Source organism: Hippocampus zosterae, chromosome 12 (genome assembly GCF_025434085.1).
Source record: "Hippocampus zosterae strain Florida chromosome 12, ASM2543408v3, whole genome shotgun sequence".
Lineage (NCBI taxonomy): Eukaryota > Metazoa > Chordata > Actinopteri > Syngnathiformes > Syngnathidae > Hippocampus > Hippocampus zosterae.
In genome coordinates, this window is record NC_067462.1 from 8750330 (window position 1) to 8773017 (window position 22688).

The 22688-nt window shown below is 43.3% G+C and overlaps 1 protein-coding gene across 1 annotated transcript in view; it reads left to right on the forward strand.

Moving 5' to 3' along the window:
* The first annotated feature begins 5128 nt into the window (after positions 1-5128).
* Positions 5129-22688, forward strand: part of LOC127611688 (NALCN channel auxiliary factor 1) — an 86932-nt gene continuing 69372 nt past the window's right edge. Inside the window, exons 1-2 of the mRNA XM_052082409.1 lie at positions 5129-5718; positions 9548-10939. Coding sequence (XP_051938369.1) covers positions 10178-10939 — 762 coding nt within the window. The 5' untranslated portion in view covers positions 5129-5718; positions 9548-10177. The remainder of the gene's footprint in view (positions 5719-9547; positions 10940-22688) is intronic.

Here is a 22688-nt window from a genome sequence, read left to right on the forward strand (position 1 = left end):
GCAGAACGACTGAATGGTGTTAAGCCATACTTGATTCTGTGATGCACAAACACCCAATGCAACCTTGTGATCTTCTGTCTTCTATTGTCATATTCCAAAATATGTCCATGCCTCCTTCTGAAAGTTGTCTTCCCTAACAGGCGCATTTCCTTTGACGCTCCGGAAAATTATAGATTGAGGTGGTTCGACAGGGGTGTACAGCGCGGCGGCGTCTGGCACCAAGGGTATGGGAAAAGGCATTGAGATAGTGAGCCGTGTCGATGTGCCACTAAGGAATTGCTGGAATGGAAATGAGGCGAGACGATCGATCCGGAGACTAAAACCTGAGGCAGAGCGGGGCCGGTGATGGGTGGATGGGTTGATTGAACCGCATGATGGTATCTGGATCATTGCTCTAATCCCTCTTGATTACAGTGACCAACTGAGCAAGCCGTGGGAGCGCATCTCAGCAATCAGCGGCATGGTCTTCTCTTGGGAGTATTTTTCTGCACATGAGATTTATTTTGTTTTGTTTGTTTCCCTTTTTTTTGACATCATAATCATTTAAGACTCATTTTGCAACATTGCTGCAGAATTTTAGAAACTTTTGTTCACATGCACGGCGGCATTTTTTGTCACGTCCCGTGTTTGCCAGCAGGGGGCAGGCTTTCTGCTTGCCACATGCACACCTGTCACCCATTGGTGACTAATTACACATGCTTTATTTGGGCGCTCTGGCAGTCGACTCACTGCCGGAGTATTCCACGCCGTGCCAATTCTCTCGCTTATTCCTCATCCATTCGTTGCTTTGAAGCCTTGTGGCTGTAATTGCGCGTCTTTATATTCGCTCGTGTAAGATTATCTCGTTCACCTATAGATTCTCCTTGCTATTTTTTCCGCAAGCGTTTTCTGTTGTTTCCTTAATTATTTCCTGGTCCTTATTTTGACCAGCGCTTTTTGTTGTTCGCCCGGACAGGTATTTTGTGTTTGTATTAAACCTCCTTTGTTCTCTGACAAACCTTTTCCTGTGTCTGCTATTTCGGGGATCCACTCCTAGTTTTTTGTTGCACACGAAGCGATTCTTCTATCGCTTCGGGTACAACGTGACATTTTTAATGGTTCATTTCTGGTCACTTGGGAATCAGTTGTCTACGGAGCCTCCTTTGGTACTGTAATCCATCATAGTTGTTTATTGAGGGTTTGTGAAGATGTGCGGAGGATTAAACAATAAGGGATTAATATTATGCTTTAGTGTAGGAATTAGCGACACGTATGATAATAAATGGATTGATTGTGAGGAATTCAACCAGTTTAAAGGTGCACAATGGACTGATTTTTTGCACATCTGTGGTCAAGGGCTTTGGAGTTCAAGTTTTGGCTTGGGCTCTACTGCGTGAAGATTGCTTGTGCTCCTTGCATCAGGTATCGGTGGGGGGATTCCGGCTACCTTGCATGCTTCAAAAACATGCTGTTGAAGACTATAAAGTCATTATAAATGTCCATTAGTGCGAATGCTTGTTTGTCTGGACTCTGAGCTATAGAAGCACTGTACAACCCGGAATGGTTGCCAGCCAACACAACATACGTGTAAAATGCTCACTCATCAATAAGAACTGCTCTGTATTAAATAGAAACAGCAAACAATAGAATAGAACAAGAGAAGGTAAAACAGTGCCGTCTGCCCTAAATACACAATCGCTACACATATTTTTAAAATGATTCTCAAAAGAGGAAGTTTCATCGATGTCACTGTGCAGTGAGGACCCCTCTATGCTATCTTGCAGGACTGCCATCTTCATGAAGGCTCATGCATGAGGAAACACTGATGAGAAGGTCAACATCAGTGTGCATGTTTGTGACTAAGAAATGACGTCTTTTGGATGACAGCTACACCTTCGATTGGAAGGTCTTGACGAGTACCGATTTTTCAGGTCAAATAAATCCATGATATTTTCTTTCCTGGGCTGTTACTAAATTGGGGGCCGACCCCAACCAAGGCCAAACTGTTAAGATTTGTGGAAGAGAAAACAATGAAGCGTAAGATTTTTGTTTATGGGGTATTTGTTTGTTAATACGCCGCTTCCTGGCTCATGGATGGTGGGTAATACAATTAGGATTCCGGGGGTTGGATACTTCCACTGATGCCAGACTCAGTTAATGAATACATCCTGTTTTCAATCATTAGCGCTCGAGCACCAGGATGGTGTGAAGGAACCATGGAATTGCTTTCTTCATACATTTTGTACATGCCTGAAAACACCAATCTTACCACAACACAAAATTCAGTGGACATGTCTGCCATTACAAGACACATGAAAATGTCTCCAAAATCCATGCCCCGAATAAAATAGGAAGATGGCTTTTTTTATTTGAATCAGACATTTTACTTCCCACAATTCCCGGCGATACACTGGACTGACAGGAAGTAAACAGGTGTTGTTGAAAGGTTCTCAATTGTTAATTTGTGAATGTTAGCTAGTACTTAACTGGACTTTGAACAAGGTATGTCCTTTTGTGTTTACCTTTCCAAAGTTTGTGCTGTATGGAAACTTATACCACCACTGTATATGTATTTGACATTTGCTAAAGGTAGTTAGCATACAGCCTAGCCTGGTCACTGCATGACATTGCATTGTGGTCATTGTTTTTTGCCTTCGATGTGCTTGGCATTTAGTTCTAACACTGCCAAGGTCAAAATGTTTTTAGCAAGCACCTTGTCAATAAGGTCTTCACTAATTTAACACATAATTGACATTTGCTAAAGCTAGTTAGCATACAGTCTAGGCTAGCCTTGTCATTGCATGACATTGCATTGTGGTCATTGTTTTTTGCCTTCCATGTGCTTGTCATTTAGTTCTAACACTGCCAAGGTCAAAATGTTTTTACCAAGCACCCTGTCAATAAAGTTTTCAGTAATTTAACACATAATTGACATTTGCTAAAGCTAGTTAGCATTCAGCCTAGCCTGGCCTTGTCATTGCATGACATTGCTTTGTGGTAATTGTTTTTTGCCTTTGATGTGCTTGGCATTTAGTTCGAGCACTGCCAAGGTCAAAATGTTTTTAGCAAGCACCCTGTCAATAAAGTTTTCAGTAATTTAACGCGTAATTGACATTTGCTAAAGCTAGTTAGCATTCAGCCTAGCCTGGCCTTGTCATTGCATGACATTGCTTTGTGGTAATTGTTTTTGCCTTTGATGTGCTTGGCATTTAGTTCGAGCACTGCCAAGGTCAAAATGTTTTTAGCAAGCACTCTGTCAATAAAGTTTTCAGTAATTTAACACGTATTTGCTCCAAATGAGGGATAAATGCAATCACTTGACAATTTCTATGATTATATTACAGTATAACATTGACAGTAATCTTGAGGTAATTGTAAATTTATAGATTTTTTTAAATTGTTAAAAATCAAAAATTAAGTAATTCGCTTTTGATGCACGTTTGCATTAATGCCTCTTACAAATGAACTGTAAAAAAAAAACCCACAAAAAAATAGGATAATGGTAATGATGGTCATTTCACTACTGAGTATGGTGTTTATTGTATTTACGCTGAATAACTTTTGGTACAGCAAGAAGCATAATTGAGCAATGTGTTGATTCAATCAGCGCTGGTTCGATGGCGTATACACACACTCACACACCCGCGCCATCAATAGTGGATGAGTCATGTCTGCCAGCGCTTACAGTTACTGTGAGGGGCTGCAATTGGAATTCACAGCACACATATTAGCGCTCACTTGCTCTCTCTCTCTCTCTCTCTCTCTCTCTCTCTCTCTCTCTGCCTCTTGTCACATTGTTGCTCTTCCACTACCTTTTTTTGAGGGGGCCCTTCAACTACCTGCCTTGTCTTAGAAACCAACACACACTCACACATACACAGTGCATGTGTTGGCGGTCAGGAATACAAATAATGTGTCTTTATTCACGTGGCCATGCCAGTGACATGTTACGACAGGCACAACAATTAAATGCTCTTCCACTAGATGACAGAAGGTACAATTAACCTGTGCAACCTCTTGTCTTGAATAGCACAGGATAGCTTTGTCTTCAACGAAATAGGCTAAGAAACCGGTAAGTAAACTGAGGCGAGATCATCATTATGTCAACACAGGTTACGTTTTTTGACATCTATGCCTGGTGGTGTCCACATTTGTAACGATGGCAATGACTGAATAAAGGTTGGTAAATACTGCACGAGAAGCTCCTCAATAAGCTTGGATATCAATGTGCATGAGGCTTGATGATGGAATGGAATGATGGAGTGATCACCTCAAGAGCAGGACATCACCCAAAGTGATGATTTTAGTGTGCACTCTCTGCACTCCACCGATCAGCTGACATTCCTAGCTCACTTTGGTTGAAAGGTGGGTTACAGCCATCCAAGTCCCAGGGAACATTTTGACAAATAACCATTCACACTCAGATTAACACCGGTTGACAGTTTTGGGTCTTTGGTTAAACCGAGAAACATGTTAGCAGACTGTGAATGTCGAAATAAGACAGCAGTAGACCTCCGCCAAGGTCAAATTATTTCCTGTGAGCTTAGCAGCAACATTTAAAGGTTGAGGGGAAATGTTTGACTGTTGAATAGATGGAAGGAATAAAAAGACTCAGTGGAGGTTATAAGTGTTCAAAGTTGAAGTAAATATTTTGTACCATAATGTTCTACTCCAGTTCTTTGCTGAGACTACTCTGTGTTGCAAAAAATGCCAATGAAAAAGCAAAACATTCACGCACAATAACCCCTTCCTTAACACATCCTCATCGCAGTTATTCAGTCTAAGGTTAAAATATCTGCTGTGGCCCTTTGTGTGTTTGCATGTTCTCCTTGTACTTGCGTGGATGTTATCCACATACTCCAAAAACCTCCAGAATGGCTCACTGAAGCCTCTAAATTGTCCACAGGTGTAAGTGACTATTTGTTTGTACGTATCGCGCGATTGGCTGGCAATCAGCCCCCAGGTGTCCACCGCCATATGCTCCTCCTCACTTGAGACTTTCCAAAGACAAGTGCTGTGCAAATGGAAAGCGGATGGAGGAATGTCCTCTCTTTAGGACAAATATGATCTTATCTTGTTCTAATCCCATCTTGTCTTCCAACAGCCACTACAAACACTTGAAGTCGGTGTGCTCCGGCAACCCAAACGATTGATAAAATATGTCCAATGTAAAATTTGTTGACCCCAAAAGGAGCTTTAGTGTGGATTGAGATCTGTGGGAAAATTTATTGGTCCGTGAATGGCTTTCTCTCTTACATGGGTTGAAGACAAAGCTTGTGCATTCATGTGATGTGTAACGGGTGACTGGGAATGTCAATGCGAGATATGACCAGTCCATAAACTTCCTCGTTAGAAAGCGAGCATGCGTTTTGACGGTTCAGCTGTGCAAGCGACAAAGCCACTGCACTCTATCAGGTGAGTCTTCTTTTCGACATTCTTACACATGTTTGGTGTGATGTTAAGTGCTTCAAACTAGGATGTTTGTTGACCTCGGTTGGCTCGCTAATCAGTCGAAGTTTGTTTTCAAAGGATCATCTTCAGTCTTCAATCAAATGTTCCCATGGAGAGGCATGATGCCAAACCTGTCTATGAAAATGATTAGTGCACTTCAAAACAAGCGCTGCCCCCTTCCTGACCACTGCCCTCAACATCTGGTCCACTGAAATGCGTCTTATTCCCTCAACTGAGTGGGGCTTTGGCTGACGTCTAAACCATCCCTCCAGATCACAGGATGTACAGGTAAGGTACTTTTTGGATGAGTTTAAAATACGTGGTAATGTGCCTTTAAAAATGAACGTCTTATGCCTCACTTCAAAATGTAGTAAAATGGTTAAAAGGTTGTTCTGTTGGGACTTTTACTTTGATATAAGAACTGATAAAAAAGAAGGTAGGCAAAAAAAAATCAACTTCTTAAAAATGGGTCGACATATTCATGACAAATTCACCTACTTGCGATTTTTGAATAGCACAATCTCGTGTTTATCTATGTCATGAACTAGAGCGTGTCTTATCGGCATGGTGTGGGATTTCCCATCCAGCATGAACATGACAATTGTCAATCAAGAGGTACGCTCTGCACTTCAATGTCCGCCGAGCAGTGTTTCTCCATAACCTGACCATTTGCACACACATTTTGTATGCTGGATGGTTGAGTCTGGCGTGTTACTAGTGGTCTGTATATAGTCTTTAGCTTAGCATATAGCCCCTGTCTCCACCGGCTTTGCTACGTCAGGTGACAGCTAGTGCATACACTTGGGCTTGGTGCTTTCACGGCATATCGTCAGAAGTGCTAAACCTGCTCATGGAAGGCTAAAAGGTTCACCAAAAATATGCCAAAGTACTGATAGCAGAAAGCTATAGTCCAGCATGTCTGAGGAAACATGGTGACACCATGTCAAAAAGCACTCGTTTGTCTCGTATGTTATATTTGGATGTGTGGTGCGATACTGCAGGGCTTTTATTTTGAAAACCCAAACTTACCAGCTGCAGGATGTTGCCTAACGTGAGACCCAAAGTCTCAAGTTGCCTAAAGTTGTCTATATAATCTTTCAATGGTGGGATACGCCTTGTCATCCTATTGAACCCCTTTAGACACAAAATGAGAGTACAAATACTTAACTGTACCTAGATATACGTAATAGCTGGAGGAAAAACAACAAACGAGGACGTCATCAACAGATGCGCCAAGCGGGGTGCCATTACAAGACTAAAAGAGCGTGCTTCGGGATTCGCGTTTACTGGAATGTAAAACGTTTGAAGATGTAAGCATTACAAACGCCACTCAAGGGTTGAGATCGTAGTTTGTGGTGTAAAGTATTAAAATATTCACTGCCAGACGTTTTCAAAGCAGAGTTGCCCCCAAATTGGCAGCTGTTTTATTGTAGAGCAGTTTGAGATTTGAGATTTGCGGGATATTGTTTCACTATAACCACTGGACCTCCCCACAAAAAGATAAGAGACTTCTTCTTTCACTGGGGTAAGAATGTTTCTAGCTTTTTACTATTTTTTTTTTTAATGAGCAACAGTGGAACACCTAAAACATTTCTGGCCAAAAGGTGGAAAAGAACAAGCTCAGCCAGAACTGTGAAATTGTCGCTCCCATTTATTTTATTTTTAAAACTTTTTTACAAAGTCTTAAAATGACATGAGAAAAACTGAGATGGGGCTTTTGATGTAAAAATAAGGATTTATTTACAGATACATGACTAAGAAACACCCCGTGAGCAAAGCTGACTCACTGCATGGCTCAAGTGTGGCTTTTTTTACATGCCACTCTCCATCTTCACTTTTCTCACCATTATGACACACACGATCTGTGACTTACCACTACTCATGATCTTTTTATACCATCCATACACATACCCACTTCGAGCGTAATGTTGTTTAACTTGTTAGAGTTCTTTGTTGGCATTTCTTTCTCTCACAGATGACGTGAGAAGATTCACCCCCTAATCTTTATCTTCAACTTAAAAGCTGTTCTGATATTTAATCCAAAGCTATGCAGCACTGCCATATACAAGGCTCCATTTCATTCCTGTGGTTTTACTGAATTTTGCAAACCCAGCTGAGCGAGCCCCTCAGTTGTTGAAACATACACTTGACAAATCCGTTTGTCGATGGCCATCGATAATTATTTTATAATTTCAATTATTTGACAGAAATTCGCTATTCCACCATATGCTAACAGTACACATACAATCCAATAAAGCTCATTACATATATTTGTCATAATTCGGTTTAGGGACCAACAGGTGGCACTGTAGGGCTCCCGCCGGCAGCTGCACACCTGTTGGTCATTTGGTAATTAGTTGCTACCGTCATGTGTGTTGCTGTTTGCTCTTGGTTTCTGTCATGTTTAGTTCATTGTTTTAGCTTCAGTCATGGTTTTTGTTTGATACTTTATCAAACTTTGTGTGATTTGGATTTAGTTTTCTTTGTTTTAAATAAAATTCTTCAAATACACCCTGCTCCTCCCTCCTGCCTGCTTTTTGGGGTCCACCACCACCACCTCGCAACGTGACAGTATTGTGCTGTAGGGTCATTTACATAAGATAACCAAAATATTTTAAACAAATTTCAAGGGATGCAATGCACTTCAACACTGCTGCCAACAATGACCAAAACAGTAGACATCAGTAAAAATGGTTACCTTGTTGACTGTATCAATGACAAATTTGAATTCTTTCATATGGTGTCTACATTCAGTAGATTCGCTCATTTGAAAGTATTTTGAGTGCTACTCAATAAAATTCAGCTTGTAAGCTGCATCCTAACACCGATTTTTGGATCGACGCTGAGTTAGTCATCCGTGCCAGCCTTCTCCACAAAAACACAAATTGAGGGGATCTCTTTTGGAAGACTGATGTTCAGCCCACCAGAGGAGTTTCCAGACAGAGACTCCTTGCCAGGGTGCACAGAAGCAGACGCAGCCAGCTCGCGGTAAACTGGGCCAACACCTCACTAGGGCAGATTATGTTGGTACTTTGTCATCCATTTGCTTGTTAATGTGTTTGTGTAGCAGTTTAACATACTGTAAATGTTTTGTTCATTCATTATCAGCAACGGGGACACTGATGGCAATATGAATACAGTCATTTAACTTTTGGCCCTCACAAGAATAATCATCCGATACATTTTATACTAAGAGTACAAAAGGTTTGGGACATGAAGTGAAAATGAGGAGTCAACAACCTCCATTTTTTTCTCTTTCTTTATGTAAGTGTTGTTTGATTTTCTTTTTTTGTTATTTAGTTGGTTGAGCTTAGAAGTGCAGCTCAGAATCTCCGTTCTAATTCATTCCAAAGTGAGTGTCATAATATGCTCATCAAAACATGTGTTTGTGAACCTTATAGAATAGAAAATGACCTTTCATAATTGGTTCTCTCGAGGTTAAGAGCATAGATTAATTCTGGCGGAGGGGGGGGGGGGGGGACAAAGATGTCTGGATTATAGCACATACAGTTTTTGTACCTTCAGGTAAACTTTGACCATAAGAATGGTACCCTCCAGTGGAACACTTTTGCTATTTTATAGAACTCTATTGTAAACAATGTAGATATTGTAGACAAATTGTTACTGGACGGCAAAAGGCACTTGTTGTTTTTGCATCTGCTACAAGGACCATGCACTTCCACTTCAACTTGCAAAGCAGGGGTACCTTTCAAAAAGTATGGCATTTTGTTTCCTGGTTCGCATGCAACTTGCCCTCCACCTTTTGAATCAGATTCTCATCGATTATGCTTAAACGGTTAACTATTTGATGACCGTCTGCAAATACTGCAGGTACAACTATTTTGAAAAAATGCACAAGGCCATTCATGCGGTTGGAGAGAAGAATCGACTCGGTTTATCTCATGCAATTAACGGAATGATGCAGAGTGTTAAACCTTGTGCCCAATCACCAAGCCTTCATTGAATGCATGGACCCTTGACTCCCCGGCATCAAAACAAACGGGCAAGGCAAATATTTGTGAAAACGCGTACCTGTGTACCCCCCCCCCCTCCCTCCCTCACCGTGCCCCCTCCTTCACTCCCCCCTCTCTCCCTCTCCCCCTGCGTGTGCATATAGGCAATAAGCTGCTCGGCCACTGCGCAACGATGGAGCTCTCGCAGCGATGGAGATGACGCAAACAGCCTGTGTTCTCCGAAAAAGTGATTCCAGGCGAACATGGCGGCAACTTAGGCTCGCTCCAAGATGACAACGGCCAGCCGGAGACGGGATTCAAGCCTTCACGCTCGGCTTCCAGGCAGCGACGAGACTGGCCAGTGCGGGCCGGACGCTTCACTTCAGTGAGAGAGTGCACTATCTGCGGCAGACGCCCCAGCAGCAGCAGCAGCAGTAGAAGCAGAAACATCATCAAAGGCGAAGAGAGAAACGAAGGGAGCACACCCGGGGAAGAAAGAAAGAAAGGAAGGACGGAAGGTAGGGACGGACGGACGGACGGACGCGGCATGCGGTCAAAGAGGACGCCGTCCCCCCGCGGGGAGCCACGGAGGTTGCGGCAAGCTTAATCCGCGCGGGTGGGTTTATTGGACCGGAATAGAACCGATTGCTGCGGGCGCCAATCGAGCAGCGCCCCGCACCGGCTTGAGGCAACGGCACCCTGCGGAGAACCGAGCCGAGTCCGCCTAAGTCAATGAGTATTGAGACAGAGCAGCCCCCGCGGTGGAGTCGGCCAGGGCACCACTCTCCTAAAATATGACCAGGGGTGCTTGGATGCGTCGACAGCATGACGAAGGCGTAAAATACTGGTTCGCACCCCGAGGGACCGAGAAGCCATCCACCGAGTCGGAGCGGGCCCAGAGATGGCGACTGTCGCTGGCCTCGCTGCTCTTCATCACCGTCCTGCTCTCGGATCACCTGTGGTTCTGCGCCGAGGCCACGCTCACCCGCACCAGGGACAAGCGGCGCTCGGTCCCGGGGAGGCTCGGGATTAGAGAGACGGGCGAGCAGCCTCACTCCCTCCACTGGCTCCCGCCGGCGTCACCATCATCATCATCACCACCGCCTGACCCCCATCACCACTACCACTACCACGCCAGAGAGCAAAATGCTATTTTTCTAGGGAATTCTACCGAACCTCTGTGGCGGATGGACACCTGTCACCCGGACAGCGTGTCCAAAGACTGCTTCACTTTCACGGACGCGGACACCGTGTGCCTGGGCCTGGCGGGGGGAGATGGGACGCAGTTGACGCACGTGAACCTGAGCGATTTGTACCTTTCTTTTTGTAATTCCTACTCACTTTTGGATTTGTTTTACGGGTTTACGAGTCCACGCGACATGAATTGCACCCTGGATTTGGCCATGGGGGCGGACGCGCCGGGATGCGGCGACTGCGTCCGGGCTTACCAGCTCCTTGACCGGCAAGCGGAGGACAACTACCGGGACTTCGAGCTCTTGGTGCGCAAATACGAGACGGACGCGTACTCGGTTCGGACGTGCATGGAGGAATGCAAGGTAGGGCACGCGCACGCGCGCACGCTCGCACGAGTGGAGTTGAGGGGGTGGGTTCACGGTCGCCATAGCAACCGGTGGTTATGTCAGGATATTTGCATTTTTGGTCTTTCCTTTCAAGAAATGAAGCTTGCAGTGTGCTTCAGCTGCACAGTTGGAACACTTTGACGTTATTTTGTGCATTGGCCGAATAGTCTGCAGTGGATCTCAGCCACTCTTTGCATTGTCTCCGGTCAACCCTTTGGGAGCCCACTCACTCCATTTGTGGCCTTCTCGCTGTCCATGGTGCTGCAAACTAGGCCCCACGAGAGGCCCTTTTTTAATTTTATAACTGTTTACTCAACAGAAGAAAATCATACAGGGACGCACTTAACTGCTGCAGCGTTACTCTTTGTGTTACATAGAGCTTGAGCGACATCTCTTGTGCTACGTGCACACACGCGTCTCTTTCCCATAACGTTGCCTTTTGCTGCTTCCTCCTCATGTCATCTAATCAGCAACCGCCAGCCTTTGCTAACGCAATTAGTCTCAGGCAGTGCCACGACTGCCTTTTAGCCCCTTTAGCCCAATCTGAATTGCTAATCGGCCTCCGTGTCCGAGTGACCTTTGAGAAATCGCGGCACCCCGGGACTGCATGACAAACGGGTGCTCCTTTCAAGAAGCACTCTGCCAGTGAGAGAATAAAGACATTACGCCACTTGATAGGATAATTATAGCTATTCATTCTCATCTGCAATAGTTGTCTTGATGCCGGTCGCATTTTGGTCAAACAGTTCAAGCCCCTTGGTCGCACTTTGCAGGAGCTTGCAACCTCATGATGACTTTGAAAGCTCAACGGTGTTCTATGTGAAGCATGATTCCTCAGATAGCGATTGAGGGCATGTATTTATTCTACCGCAGCGAGTATTTAATGGAGATATCGTTCTGAGAGGCCGTCTTGACTATATTTCCTTAAATAATGTGCAGGAGCTTTGATTGATCGAAACCCAAAGATGATAACAGACATTTATTTAAAGGAAGTGACCATTTATACTGCGTTTCCTCAAGTAGTTGCTCGGGGCTTATGTTTACTCAACCGGAGCAAGCGTGAGGTGTTTATTTGACTGAGGTGTCAATTTGAGTGAAAACTTTCATTATATTTCCGCATACACGAGCCCGGGGGCTTTGATTTACTGAACTGCAGATTGTATGGCATGTTTATTTGAAGGAGGCATACATTAGAGAGGAGGCTGACGCCGTATTTCCTGAACTAGTTGCCAGGGGCTTGTATTTACTCAACTGCAGAGAGTACCAGGCGTTTATTTGAATAAAGTATCCAAGTAAGTGGAGGCATTGATAGTATTTCCTCAATTAGTCACCAGGGTCTTTTATTTTATTATTATTTTTAAGCACGGAGAGCACATTAGATATTATTTGATTAGTTGCTCATTGGAGATGAGGCCTGTACGATATTACTCAAATGGTTCCAAAGGGGCTTTTATCTACTCGATTGAGGAGAGTATCGGGTTTATCTGAAGGAGGCATTCATAGAAAAGACGGCCTTTGCTGTATTTGCTCGAATAGTTGCCGGGGGCTTTTATTTACCCCACTGCAGAGGAAGTGTTTCTTTACTTGCGGCATTCATTGAGGGGAGGCCTTTTTTTTATTGTCACAAATGGTGGCAGGCATTCATTTACCCAACGACAGAAAATACCAAATGTTGATTTGACAGAAGCGTCCATTTGAGAGACGACCTTTTTTATTATTTCCTGAATTAGTGTCAGGAGGCTTGGATTTATCCAAATTTGAGAGAAGACCTGTGCTTTCTTTCCTCAAATAGTTTTATTCTACTCAATGGCAAAGAGCACCGGAGCGAAGACGATGACGGTAAACTGTATTATTTGCTCCAAAAGTCGCCATAAGTTTCTATTCACCCAAATTCTAAAAGAGTGTGATGCATTTATCCAAGAGAGGTGTCGAGTTGGGTGACGGCCTTAACATATGCATATCGAAGGAATGCAAAACAAAGACTAAGGGGCCTGTTTTCGGTGATGGGGGTACGAGTGTTCAGTGTTAAAATTCTGTTAGTTTTCGTGCCAGGGCGAGTCGAATTTACCGTGTTTGGGAATTTGGGAGACCGCCTCACTGGGCATTCTGGGGGGGCAAATGGCTTTTTCGATGACTTTCCCCCGTGTCACCGGACAATTTGGTGACACAAAGTAGACTAGACTATAGACTAGGTGAAACCAGGTCTAAATTCGGGTGCAGGTTGTGAAACACAATTTTGGGGCATTTGATGCAAGCGCAGGCAGATTCTGCGCTGTGCTGTGTGTGGTTGTTGTCATCGTATTTCATTCAAAAATATGACACTAGTGTGCGTTCAACACTCAATTATTGTAAAATCCATTCATTGAAATTATTATTATTATTATTAGGCGGCCCGTTGGTTAGTGTGTTGACCTCACAGTGCAGTGGTTGTGGTTTCGATCCTGGCTCCAGCCACCCTGTGTGGAGTTTGCATGTTCTCCCCGGGATGCGTGGGTTTTCTCCGGGTACTCCACTTTCCTCCCACATTCCAAAAACATGATTGAACATTCCAAATTGTCCCTGGGTGTGAGATTGAGCGTGGATGGTTCTTCGTCTCTGTGTGCCCTGCGATTGGCTGGCAACCGGTTCAGAGTGTCCCCCTGCCCGAAGAAAGCTGGGATAGGCTCCAGCACCACCCCGACCCCCGCGACCCTGGTGAGGATAAGCGGATCGGAAAATGAATGATTGAATTATTATTATTATTATTGCCTCAAATGTATTTTTAAAAGCACCCCCATACCATGGCTGTGTGTGTGGGTGGGGGGGGGATCCACGCACAGACGCATGATTGGAGTTTAAAGGTGGTCTCCAAGTTTACATCACCCGCAAGTGGAGATCTTCTTGTCGTTCATTCTAAATGTACTTGGTGCATGTTGATTACCGGTTTATTTTGCTTCTTCCATGTGGACGGTGTGCCTGACCTGCACTGAATTTAAAGCAAGGGGGAGCCGATTTGATCGGCCGCGAATCAAAGTTCACTCCCACAATGTCGCACACGCCCGTTTCTCACATTGGCCGTCTACCAAAATGCCAAAACGAAAATGTGCAGAGGGAGACTGCACTTTAGGTGAGACGTGCTCTTGGAACAAAAATAGGGCCATATGTGTTGCGTTTGTTTTGCGTGATGAGGATGAATTTAATGTAGCATCTACAGTACATTCACGGGTTTAAGAAACATCCTTTGAGATTTGGTGATGCAAGATGTCATTATTGAGATTATACAAGATTTTCCTCTTGTGATCATATGGGGAATACACACTGTACGTTGCTAGCTTTTATTCAGATAATTTAACATTAAATTTGCACACTTCCATCTACAGTTTTTATGGCCATAGCAAATGCTGCTTATTGGTGTTAAAGCAAATGTTTTGGGGGAGCTTATATATAACGCAAGCCGATGGTGGCTTAATTTTACTTGGCATAAGTAATCTTTTATTTTTGAAGAAAGGCGGTACTGTGTACACGTGTTAAGTTCATTGAATCTAAATGGTCCATTGGTGTGATTCCAGACTATATGTATTGTTTTTCCATCTTATGTGCCTGTCGTTTGCCTGGCAACCTGTCTTGGTTGTTCCCGAATCGTGCCCAACGTGAGCTGGGATAGGCTCCAGTAAACCTTCCACGCTCATGAGTCCAAATGGAAGAGCAAGTAGTTCATCTGATGAAAATCATTGTTGCTACGGCCTGTAATAGGACCTCATTACGTGCGCTGTTTACTGCAGTTTTGAAATGTTTTCTCAAAACTGGACTGTCATTCATCTACAGGCAATGGCTTTGCCCTTGTTCAAAATGAAGCTCTACAACACACACTATATATATATATATATATATATATATATATATATATATATATATATATATACACACATATTAGAGAGAGAGAGAATTTCTTTTGTTTTTTTTCCAATCTGATTTTTCTCTGTGTGTTTACGTACCATGATGTTTCGGGTCTTTAGGTAGTGCTGGTGGTTGTAACTTAGACTACGGTATATTGGCAATGAGATTGTTTCATTAACAAATCAGGTTTCAGTATGTACCCTACCTCCTGCCTGAAGACGGCTTGGATAGGCTCAAGCAGACCCGTGACCTTCATCAGAATAAGCGCTTCGGGTAACACATGCATGGATAAATCGGCGCAGGTGTACTGAATAATGTCGTGTGAATGCTTAGTTTGAGGTACGACAGCCACTTTACATGCGAGCGTGACTCGCCGATACTCTGAATTCTCTTATTTGCTTTCTGTTTTTCACCATCCGAAACCTTTTTGTGCTCTTGACACCTTCTGATCCATAACACACAAACAGAGATAGCCCCCCCTCCACACCCCGTGCCCTGTCTTTTCTGCAGGTTCAGACCTGAGCGTCCCTTTCCGGTGTAATTTAATTTGCACTCCCATAATTCTCTGCTCCTCTTGTGGCTGCGTCTCCAGGGCCGCTCCACAGCATGTCGATCCTCTTCCTCCTTCTATTCATCATTGTCTCTTGGTTACTTTCGCATCCTCTGCCTCTTTGTATTACTCCCATCTGTGCCAAGAGAGATGAGGGACGGGCATCGCATGTCCATGCGGTTGTTGTACAGCGTAGCTCTCTCCTACACTACCTTTTCTTGTACTCACTTCCCGTCAGTGGTCTTGCCCCCCCCCCCCCTCTGTCTGTGGAAATATGTGAATGTTAGAGTGAAAGCTACTGATCTAAGTTATGATCCTTTACCCGTCTTCAATTACTCCTTGGGCTATTTGCACTGTTCAGGCAGTCATTTAACCCCCCCCCCCCCACACACACACACAACCTCCACTTGCTTTTTCTCAACATGACGTGACAGCCGCCTGACACGTCTGCAAATTACGCGGCGGCTCCGGTGAAATAATACCGGTCAATTGTCAGTCAGCGGCACCTTAACGTTTCAAAATATTTTGCTGTCATTGAATGGAATTTCTTTTTTTCCTGTTTCAAGCTGTCATCGTAAAACCTTTACTTATAGCCTACAGTCAATGTTTGAAGTATCATTAGAACACGTTGGCTGTCAGACAAGTGTAAAATGGAGTTCATTATTAATACTATATATACCATATGAATAATTGCACAATGCATTAAGTACTGGTACACACTATTCACACACTACTTCATCTTGTATGACTAATTGCTCACTGTGGCCATAGTGTACACAGTAAATTTCATAGAGTACATTATTACTCCAAAAAGACTATATTTGGTCCCAGTTAAAACAGAGTCAAGTTAACGCAGAGAGTGTTCCAGACTTTTTTTTTTTTTGAAGGAGACATTAATTTGAGAGGAGACCGTAAAAAAAAAATCTTCAAATAGGATTTAGGGACTTTTATTTTCTCAATTACAAATGATAACGGGTGTTGATTAGATGGAGGCATCAATGTGAGAGAAGACTATGAAATCATTTCCTCATATACTAGCCTGGGGCCTTTATTGACTCAATTGCAGAGAGTACCTGATGACTATTTAAAAAATCATTTGTTTGAGAGGAGGTCTTCCGAATATTTCCTGAAATAGAGTTTACGGGCTTTTATTTTATCAACTGCCGACGATGGCGGGTGTTTATTTGATGGGGCTTTCGCTCTCCCCAAACAGCAGGAAGAGGATTTTATTAACCTGACTACAAGGAATACCATTTGATTGAGTCATCAATTTGGGACTAGGCCTTAAAGTGTTTCCTTAAAGGGGGCGTTAACCCCCCCCCCCCAAAAAAAAGATCTTTACAATAATGGGTTCTATGCAGCGATATGGAACACAGTATCCTGATTAGTATTGTGTTTGTCGGATAGGAATTGGGCATCTATTACCAAACTCAGAAAACAGGCTATTACCTGAGCCCCGAGCCACCATGACATCATTTTCAATTGACAGCGAGCGGCAAGACGACCGCCCCCTGAGATGGATAAAAACTGGTGCAATTTGCTGCTTACTTCATATCTACCAACGGCTATATTAATCAGGATGATATGTTTCGACTTGTGGGGCCGCAAAGAACATAATATTGTCAAGAAAACTTTTGAGTTGACGGCCCCTTTAAATTATAGTCATGGGAATAAATTCTACTTCGAGAAAATGCGACAGAAATGTCATGTACAGTATTTTCTCACTCGTGTGTACTGACTCAGCTGCAGATAGTTTATTGGTAGTAAGTGTCTGATATATTTATTTTTTTTACAACTGACATTTGCATTTCCCCTTTGAGGGACTATAATGAGAATAATAATCATAAAAAGCATTTTACTTGATTGACTGCAGAACAAGGTTGGAAATTGCTGAATAAACTTCCAGGAACTTGTGTTCTTTACAGTACAATGTTACGCGAGCCACTGAGAAGTCTGTTGATCATCACAATTTGTTCAGTAAAACGTACTGTCCTGTCTCTTGCTACAAGGGCCGCTAATTTTTATCCGAACGTTCAACCGCTAGCTTTTTAATAACATTACCATCGATGTAACAAATGACATTGGAGTGATCCGAATTAACGTCCCTCATTAATCTGGTTGCTATACTGGACATTCATTTCCATCACATTTCAAATTGAAAGCCCTGAATGTTGGAGCACATGTTTGTCATATATAACCGCCCCATCACCCCCCAAAAAAGTCCAGAGTTTGTTTGGTCCATGGTGCTGTCAATGGAAATCAATCACCGTGTAAGATTCTCTTTCATCCCGTGCACTTTAGCTGCTTGCCAAACGACAGTAAGGGATTGATGATTTTGAATGAATGGATGCGGGGATGCAGGAATGCGTGCATGCATGAATGAATGGATTGATGGGATTGCTGCACGCACGATTCGTCAGACGGATGGATGGATACATCTGTACTGATTTAAGATGATAATATGTCGTTCTGACTGTTCGCTACCCAACATCAGAGCTGCACGCCCTCCGTGGGATGCCCGGGAGAGATTTTCTCTGGTGTCCCCCATCCACTTGCATGCGCTTAGTAGAGAAATCGAATATCATCATCTTTACAATTGTCCTTAATCGAAAAGATGAGATGTCGGCTAATTGACATGCTTAACAGAAAAGTAAATGCCCCCCCCCCAAAAAAAAATCTGAAATTCAAAGGTCACAAAGTGAGGTTAAAAAAAACGGTAATTTGACATGTTTAGTAAGTTCTCGGCGGCTGTGTCAAATTCATCCCACTCGCCGAACAAAGAACAAGCAGATTATGTGTAGTCATATTAATAGGGAATTGCTTTACATTTGAATCTCTAAGCTTGAATTCTAATTAGTTTCAGCCTCCTGGAGGCTACGGCGTCCTTGGCATTTGCCTGTATTGGCTCCAACAGGCGATTAGGCTCTGCCAAAAATACAGCATAAGAGTGAACTTCGATTGCCAAATATGATACGCAGGCTGTATTTTTACCGCATATTCGAGCTTGGGGATGATACGGTTCTTATTCCCTATGAATTAAAGAAATCCCAACTGCAAAACTTGCTGTCTACGAGTTCTCCCTCAGATTCAATTAGGTTGCCTCTGGGCCCAGTTCAAATAGACGCTGGGAAAGTCCTCTTTCAAATGAGCTACCAGTGTTTGCTTCCTCCTTCCCAAGCAGTTGATAAGGTTGTGTGTTTGTGTGTGTGCGTTTGAAAAGAGCACAGCAGCACTCCCATGGAAACACCTCTCTGTGCGCCATTCCTCCTCTATGCACTGCATCATGATGAAAGTGGCCAACTTAAACCTCAGCTCTCATCACCGCATTACTCATGTGCATATTTCTTCTCGAGTGTAAAGTTGCCGCTACAGCTGTTTGGAGGACATACAGTACATTATGCATTTGTAGTCACCATTTAGTGCAGTTCCAAGGTTTCTTGATAAAACGTCATGCCCTACTTGTCTCACTGAAATTAGCCTTTTTGCGGGCTTCTCCACATCCTTCAGTGTCAATAGGTTAATTTTGATTTAAAAACCGGAGTACCCGGAGAAACCCCACGCAGGCACGGGGAGAACATGCAAACTCCACGCAGGGAGGCCGGATCTGGAATTGAACCTCTGCTCTGTGAAGTCGCACTAACCAATCAACTCTCAGCCTCGGTTAATTTTGATTTTTAAAATATATATATATATATATATATATATATACACAGTAGATTTTTTTACTAACCTTTGAAGTTCATACAATCTGGAAAGTTTTAATGTATGCTTAGCCAAGTATACATTATTGTATCCCGGATACAAGCGGCTGAAATGAGTTTTCTCCGCAGGGTGTCCGGGCTCTCCCTTAGAGATAAGGTGAGAAGCTCAGTCATCCGGGAGGGGCTCAGAGTCGAGCCGCTTCTCCTCCACATCGAGAGGAGCCAGATGAGGTGGCTTGGGTACCTGATTCGGATGCCTCCTGAGCGCCTCCCCGGTGAGGTGTTCCGTGTATGTCCCACCGGGAGGAGACCCCGAGGAAGACCCAGGACACGCTGGAGAGACTATGTCACCCAGCTTGCCTGGGAACGACTCGGGATCCCCCGGGGAGAGCTGGAAGAAGTAGCTAGGGAGAGGGAAGTCTGGGCTTCCCTGCTAAAGCTGTTGCCCCCGCGACCCGGCCCCGGATAAGCGGTAGATAATGGATGGATGGATAGCCAAGTATAAAAGAGAACATTTAGTAAACGATTTGTGGGACTAAGAAAGTAAGCGGCATCATCGAGCTGGAAATTTGCTAGCCTATTAATTAGGAGGTTTAGAACAAAAATCTTTTGTGTTCTGTTCTTTTCCATCCGTCTTCTAACCGCGCCTCAAAACTGAAGTTAATCTGAGAGATAAAATTAAAGGTGTAGATCAAATTCTTGGTTGATTTTTTTTTTTTTTTTTTTTTTTTTTTTAGACGGCTCACTCAGTAAGCACGGACGCAGTTTCCATAACTAGATACTCTATTCTGTGAGAGACAATAAATAGAAACATGGGCTCCAGAGACCTATTTGTGTATAATCCATCAAGTATAACTTTCATAATATCATAAAACGATCACTGTGTTCTCTCTGTGACAAGCGGAAATGAGTTGTTCTTCCTTACACAGTCTCGCTGTTAGGCTTAGTTGAATGATTTGACGAGTGGGTGATGTGTTAGCTTTGATTTTTCTTTGACAAGATGAGAAGCGAGAAGGGTGATTGAAGGGCCGTGGGGAGTGAAGCAGGGGGGGGGTCTTATCGCAATAAAAATGGCTGCTGTTCAAAACTTGACTCGGCGCATGCAGATACGCTGAAAAGTTTGTATTTACATATGAGAACATCTTCATCTTCACACCCTTTTGAGCAGCAACAACCTGCGCGGTGTGATTGAACAGATGTACTGTATCCGCTACGCAGTACGGGCAGCGTTTGAGACTGGGTTTGTTCAGCTTTTGGGCATGTGTTTTGGAAACACATTTTTTTTTCTTTTAGGAGTACTGACTCATTGATTTTAAAATAGAATTCCATTCAGTTGGAACCTCACGAAAGCAACTCGGCACTAAGGCTGGAATGCTGCTAATGCTATTATTACTGACGGTTCTTGTATTCATCCTGTGAAAAGTAATAACAGCCTGCTTCATGTGATCAGGTAATCATGGCTTTGTCTTTTGATTTGGTGAAGCAGCATGTGGCTCAGTGGAGTGTTTTTTCTTTTTTTTTTTTTGGTGGGCAGTCCCGGATACACAACCTGCAGAAATCCGGCTGCCCAAGCAGCATCTTTGTCATACCTGTGAGGTAGATAGACTGTCCAGGTAAAGTAGAAGCTCACTGATACAGATTTAGATTTGTGAGTGATAGTTTGAGAGAAATTGCCTTTTGTGTCGAGTGGGAAAAAAAAATCGGAGATCTTTAAATTCAGCTCAAGTGTCGCAATCATGTTTTTGCTCTGTTTAATTTCAGCAAAAAGTGATTACTTTCTCCACTTCTGCCGATGAATGATACTTAATGCAGCCGTTTTCTGCCAACATCCTTGACTTCCTGTGTGCTGTTTCACCGGTTCACTCGACAGAGCATAATTAAATCAAACAAGCTTTTCAGCTATATATCAGACTTGACAAGCACTTCCTGTTTTGAGCTCCCTTTGCTCATATTCAGGCAACGCTTAAGCAAACAACAAATGGATGAAGCTTCTTGGCAGTGTTTGTTTTACCCGAATGAACAATGTCCGGTATTTGAGGTCAAGTTAATACATATTCATCGTGCCAACTGGCGCAGCTTTCAATGTGTCCATCTTCTAACAAATCTGTTGTTTGCTTGATTTTGAAAGCCCCAGACAATATTGAAGTTTTTCTCCTCTGTCCATGAAATCTTACTGAGGGATTATTTCTTGATTGCTGCTTTGTTTTCTTCTTTGGTATTGTCCGGCTCACCTGACTTCATTTACACACCATTCAGGCATAGCTAAGGGTTAAGTTGGAGTCAATTTCCCTCCTCCAAGGTTACAATTGACACTAATGCACCGTTAGGGCTCTTTATTGGTCTCCAAGGTAACCGTGTGTACCTTTTCCTTGTCGCAAAACGTTACAAGTTTGCTCTCAGGATATAAAAATCAAAAGTCAAGGGTTGCAAAAAAGCAGTACCACCCCAGTGACAAGTCAATGTACCCCTAAAGGTACAATAATGCCCCCTTATTTCTGAGGATTGATCCAAAGTATAATACAAGAGGGACAGCCTGAAGGAACTGAAAGAAAGATTTCACTTGACAGCGTTGCGATGAAGCTGTGAGAGTAGCCACTCATGCTCAGCATCACCGCCGCGCGCGCACACACACTCGCATACTCACATTCGCACGCATACAAAACCAGTCACAGTTCCCAGAGCTTCCAGACGCTCTGGTGACATTCTCAGATCACTGAGTCATCTTCATCATCCGCTCACAGCATGTCCTGTTACAGACGGAACATGAACATTCAAGCTGAGCTCCAGGCTAGATGTCTCAGCGGTTAGCGTCGCATGATCACAGCCGTACTGGACTAATTCTCAGAAGGAGCTCAACTCGATCGTTGCATGATTAAAGAGTGACGCGCAGACCTCAACCACGCCCAAATATGTCCAGGAAGGCACCAAAACATTTTGGGGAAAATCTAATTCAAGTCTATAGATGTCATGCAAGTGTATAATTAATGACGGACAATTAATGACCAAACATTTTCCAACTGAAATGGCGAAAATGAATTTAGCGTGATACCTCGAGCATTTAAGAACTATGATATTCTCAGTCTTTGCACATTTTCCGCAATTATCTTGTGTAATGTATGTAGAGACAAATCTCTTTACACGGTCTTACAATTATCTGGTTTGAGATAAGAAAAAAAAAAGACTTACACTCACCAGATAACAACTCAACACTAATTACATAAAAAAATCAGTTTGTTGTGTCCTACGTTTATCAAAAGAACCCTTTGAGAATGTTTTGATTTACAATTTTACAAGATTTTGCCTGTACATCATCCGTCAGTGGCCTTGGCACCTGTCTGAAATCGATACCAGACATTTTTGCTTTGAGTTTTTTTTTTTATCAATCGTCAGCAAAAACGATTTTTTTGTGGTTCTCAGTAGCTAATGTAATGGCTGATTACTGATCATAGTGCAATTAATGATGACAGCAGTACCTGGCAGGAATAGCGTAGACCCTATCTAGCCGCTGCACAATTTAGCACATGTACTCAACACCGTGTAGCAAATAGCCGACAAGGCCTAGAGGCAAGGGGAGCGGGGTGGTGGGGCCTTCTGAAGT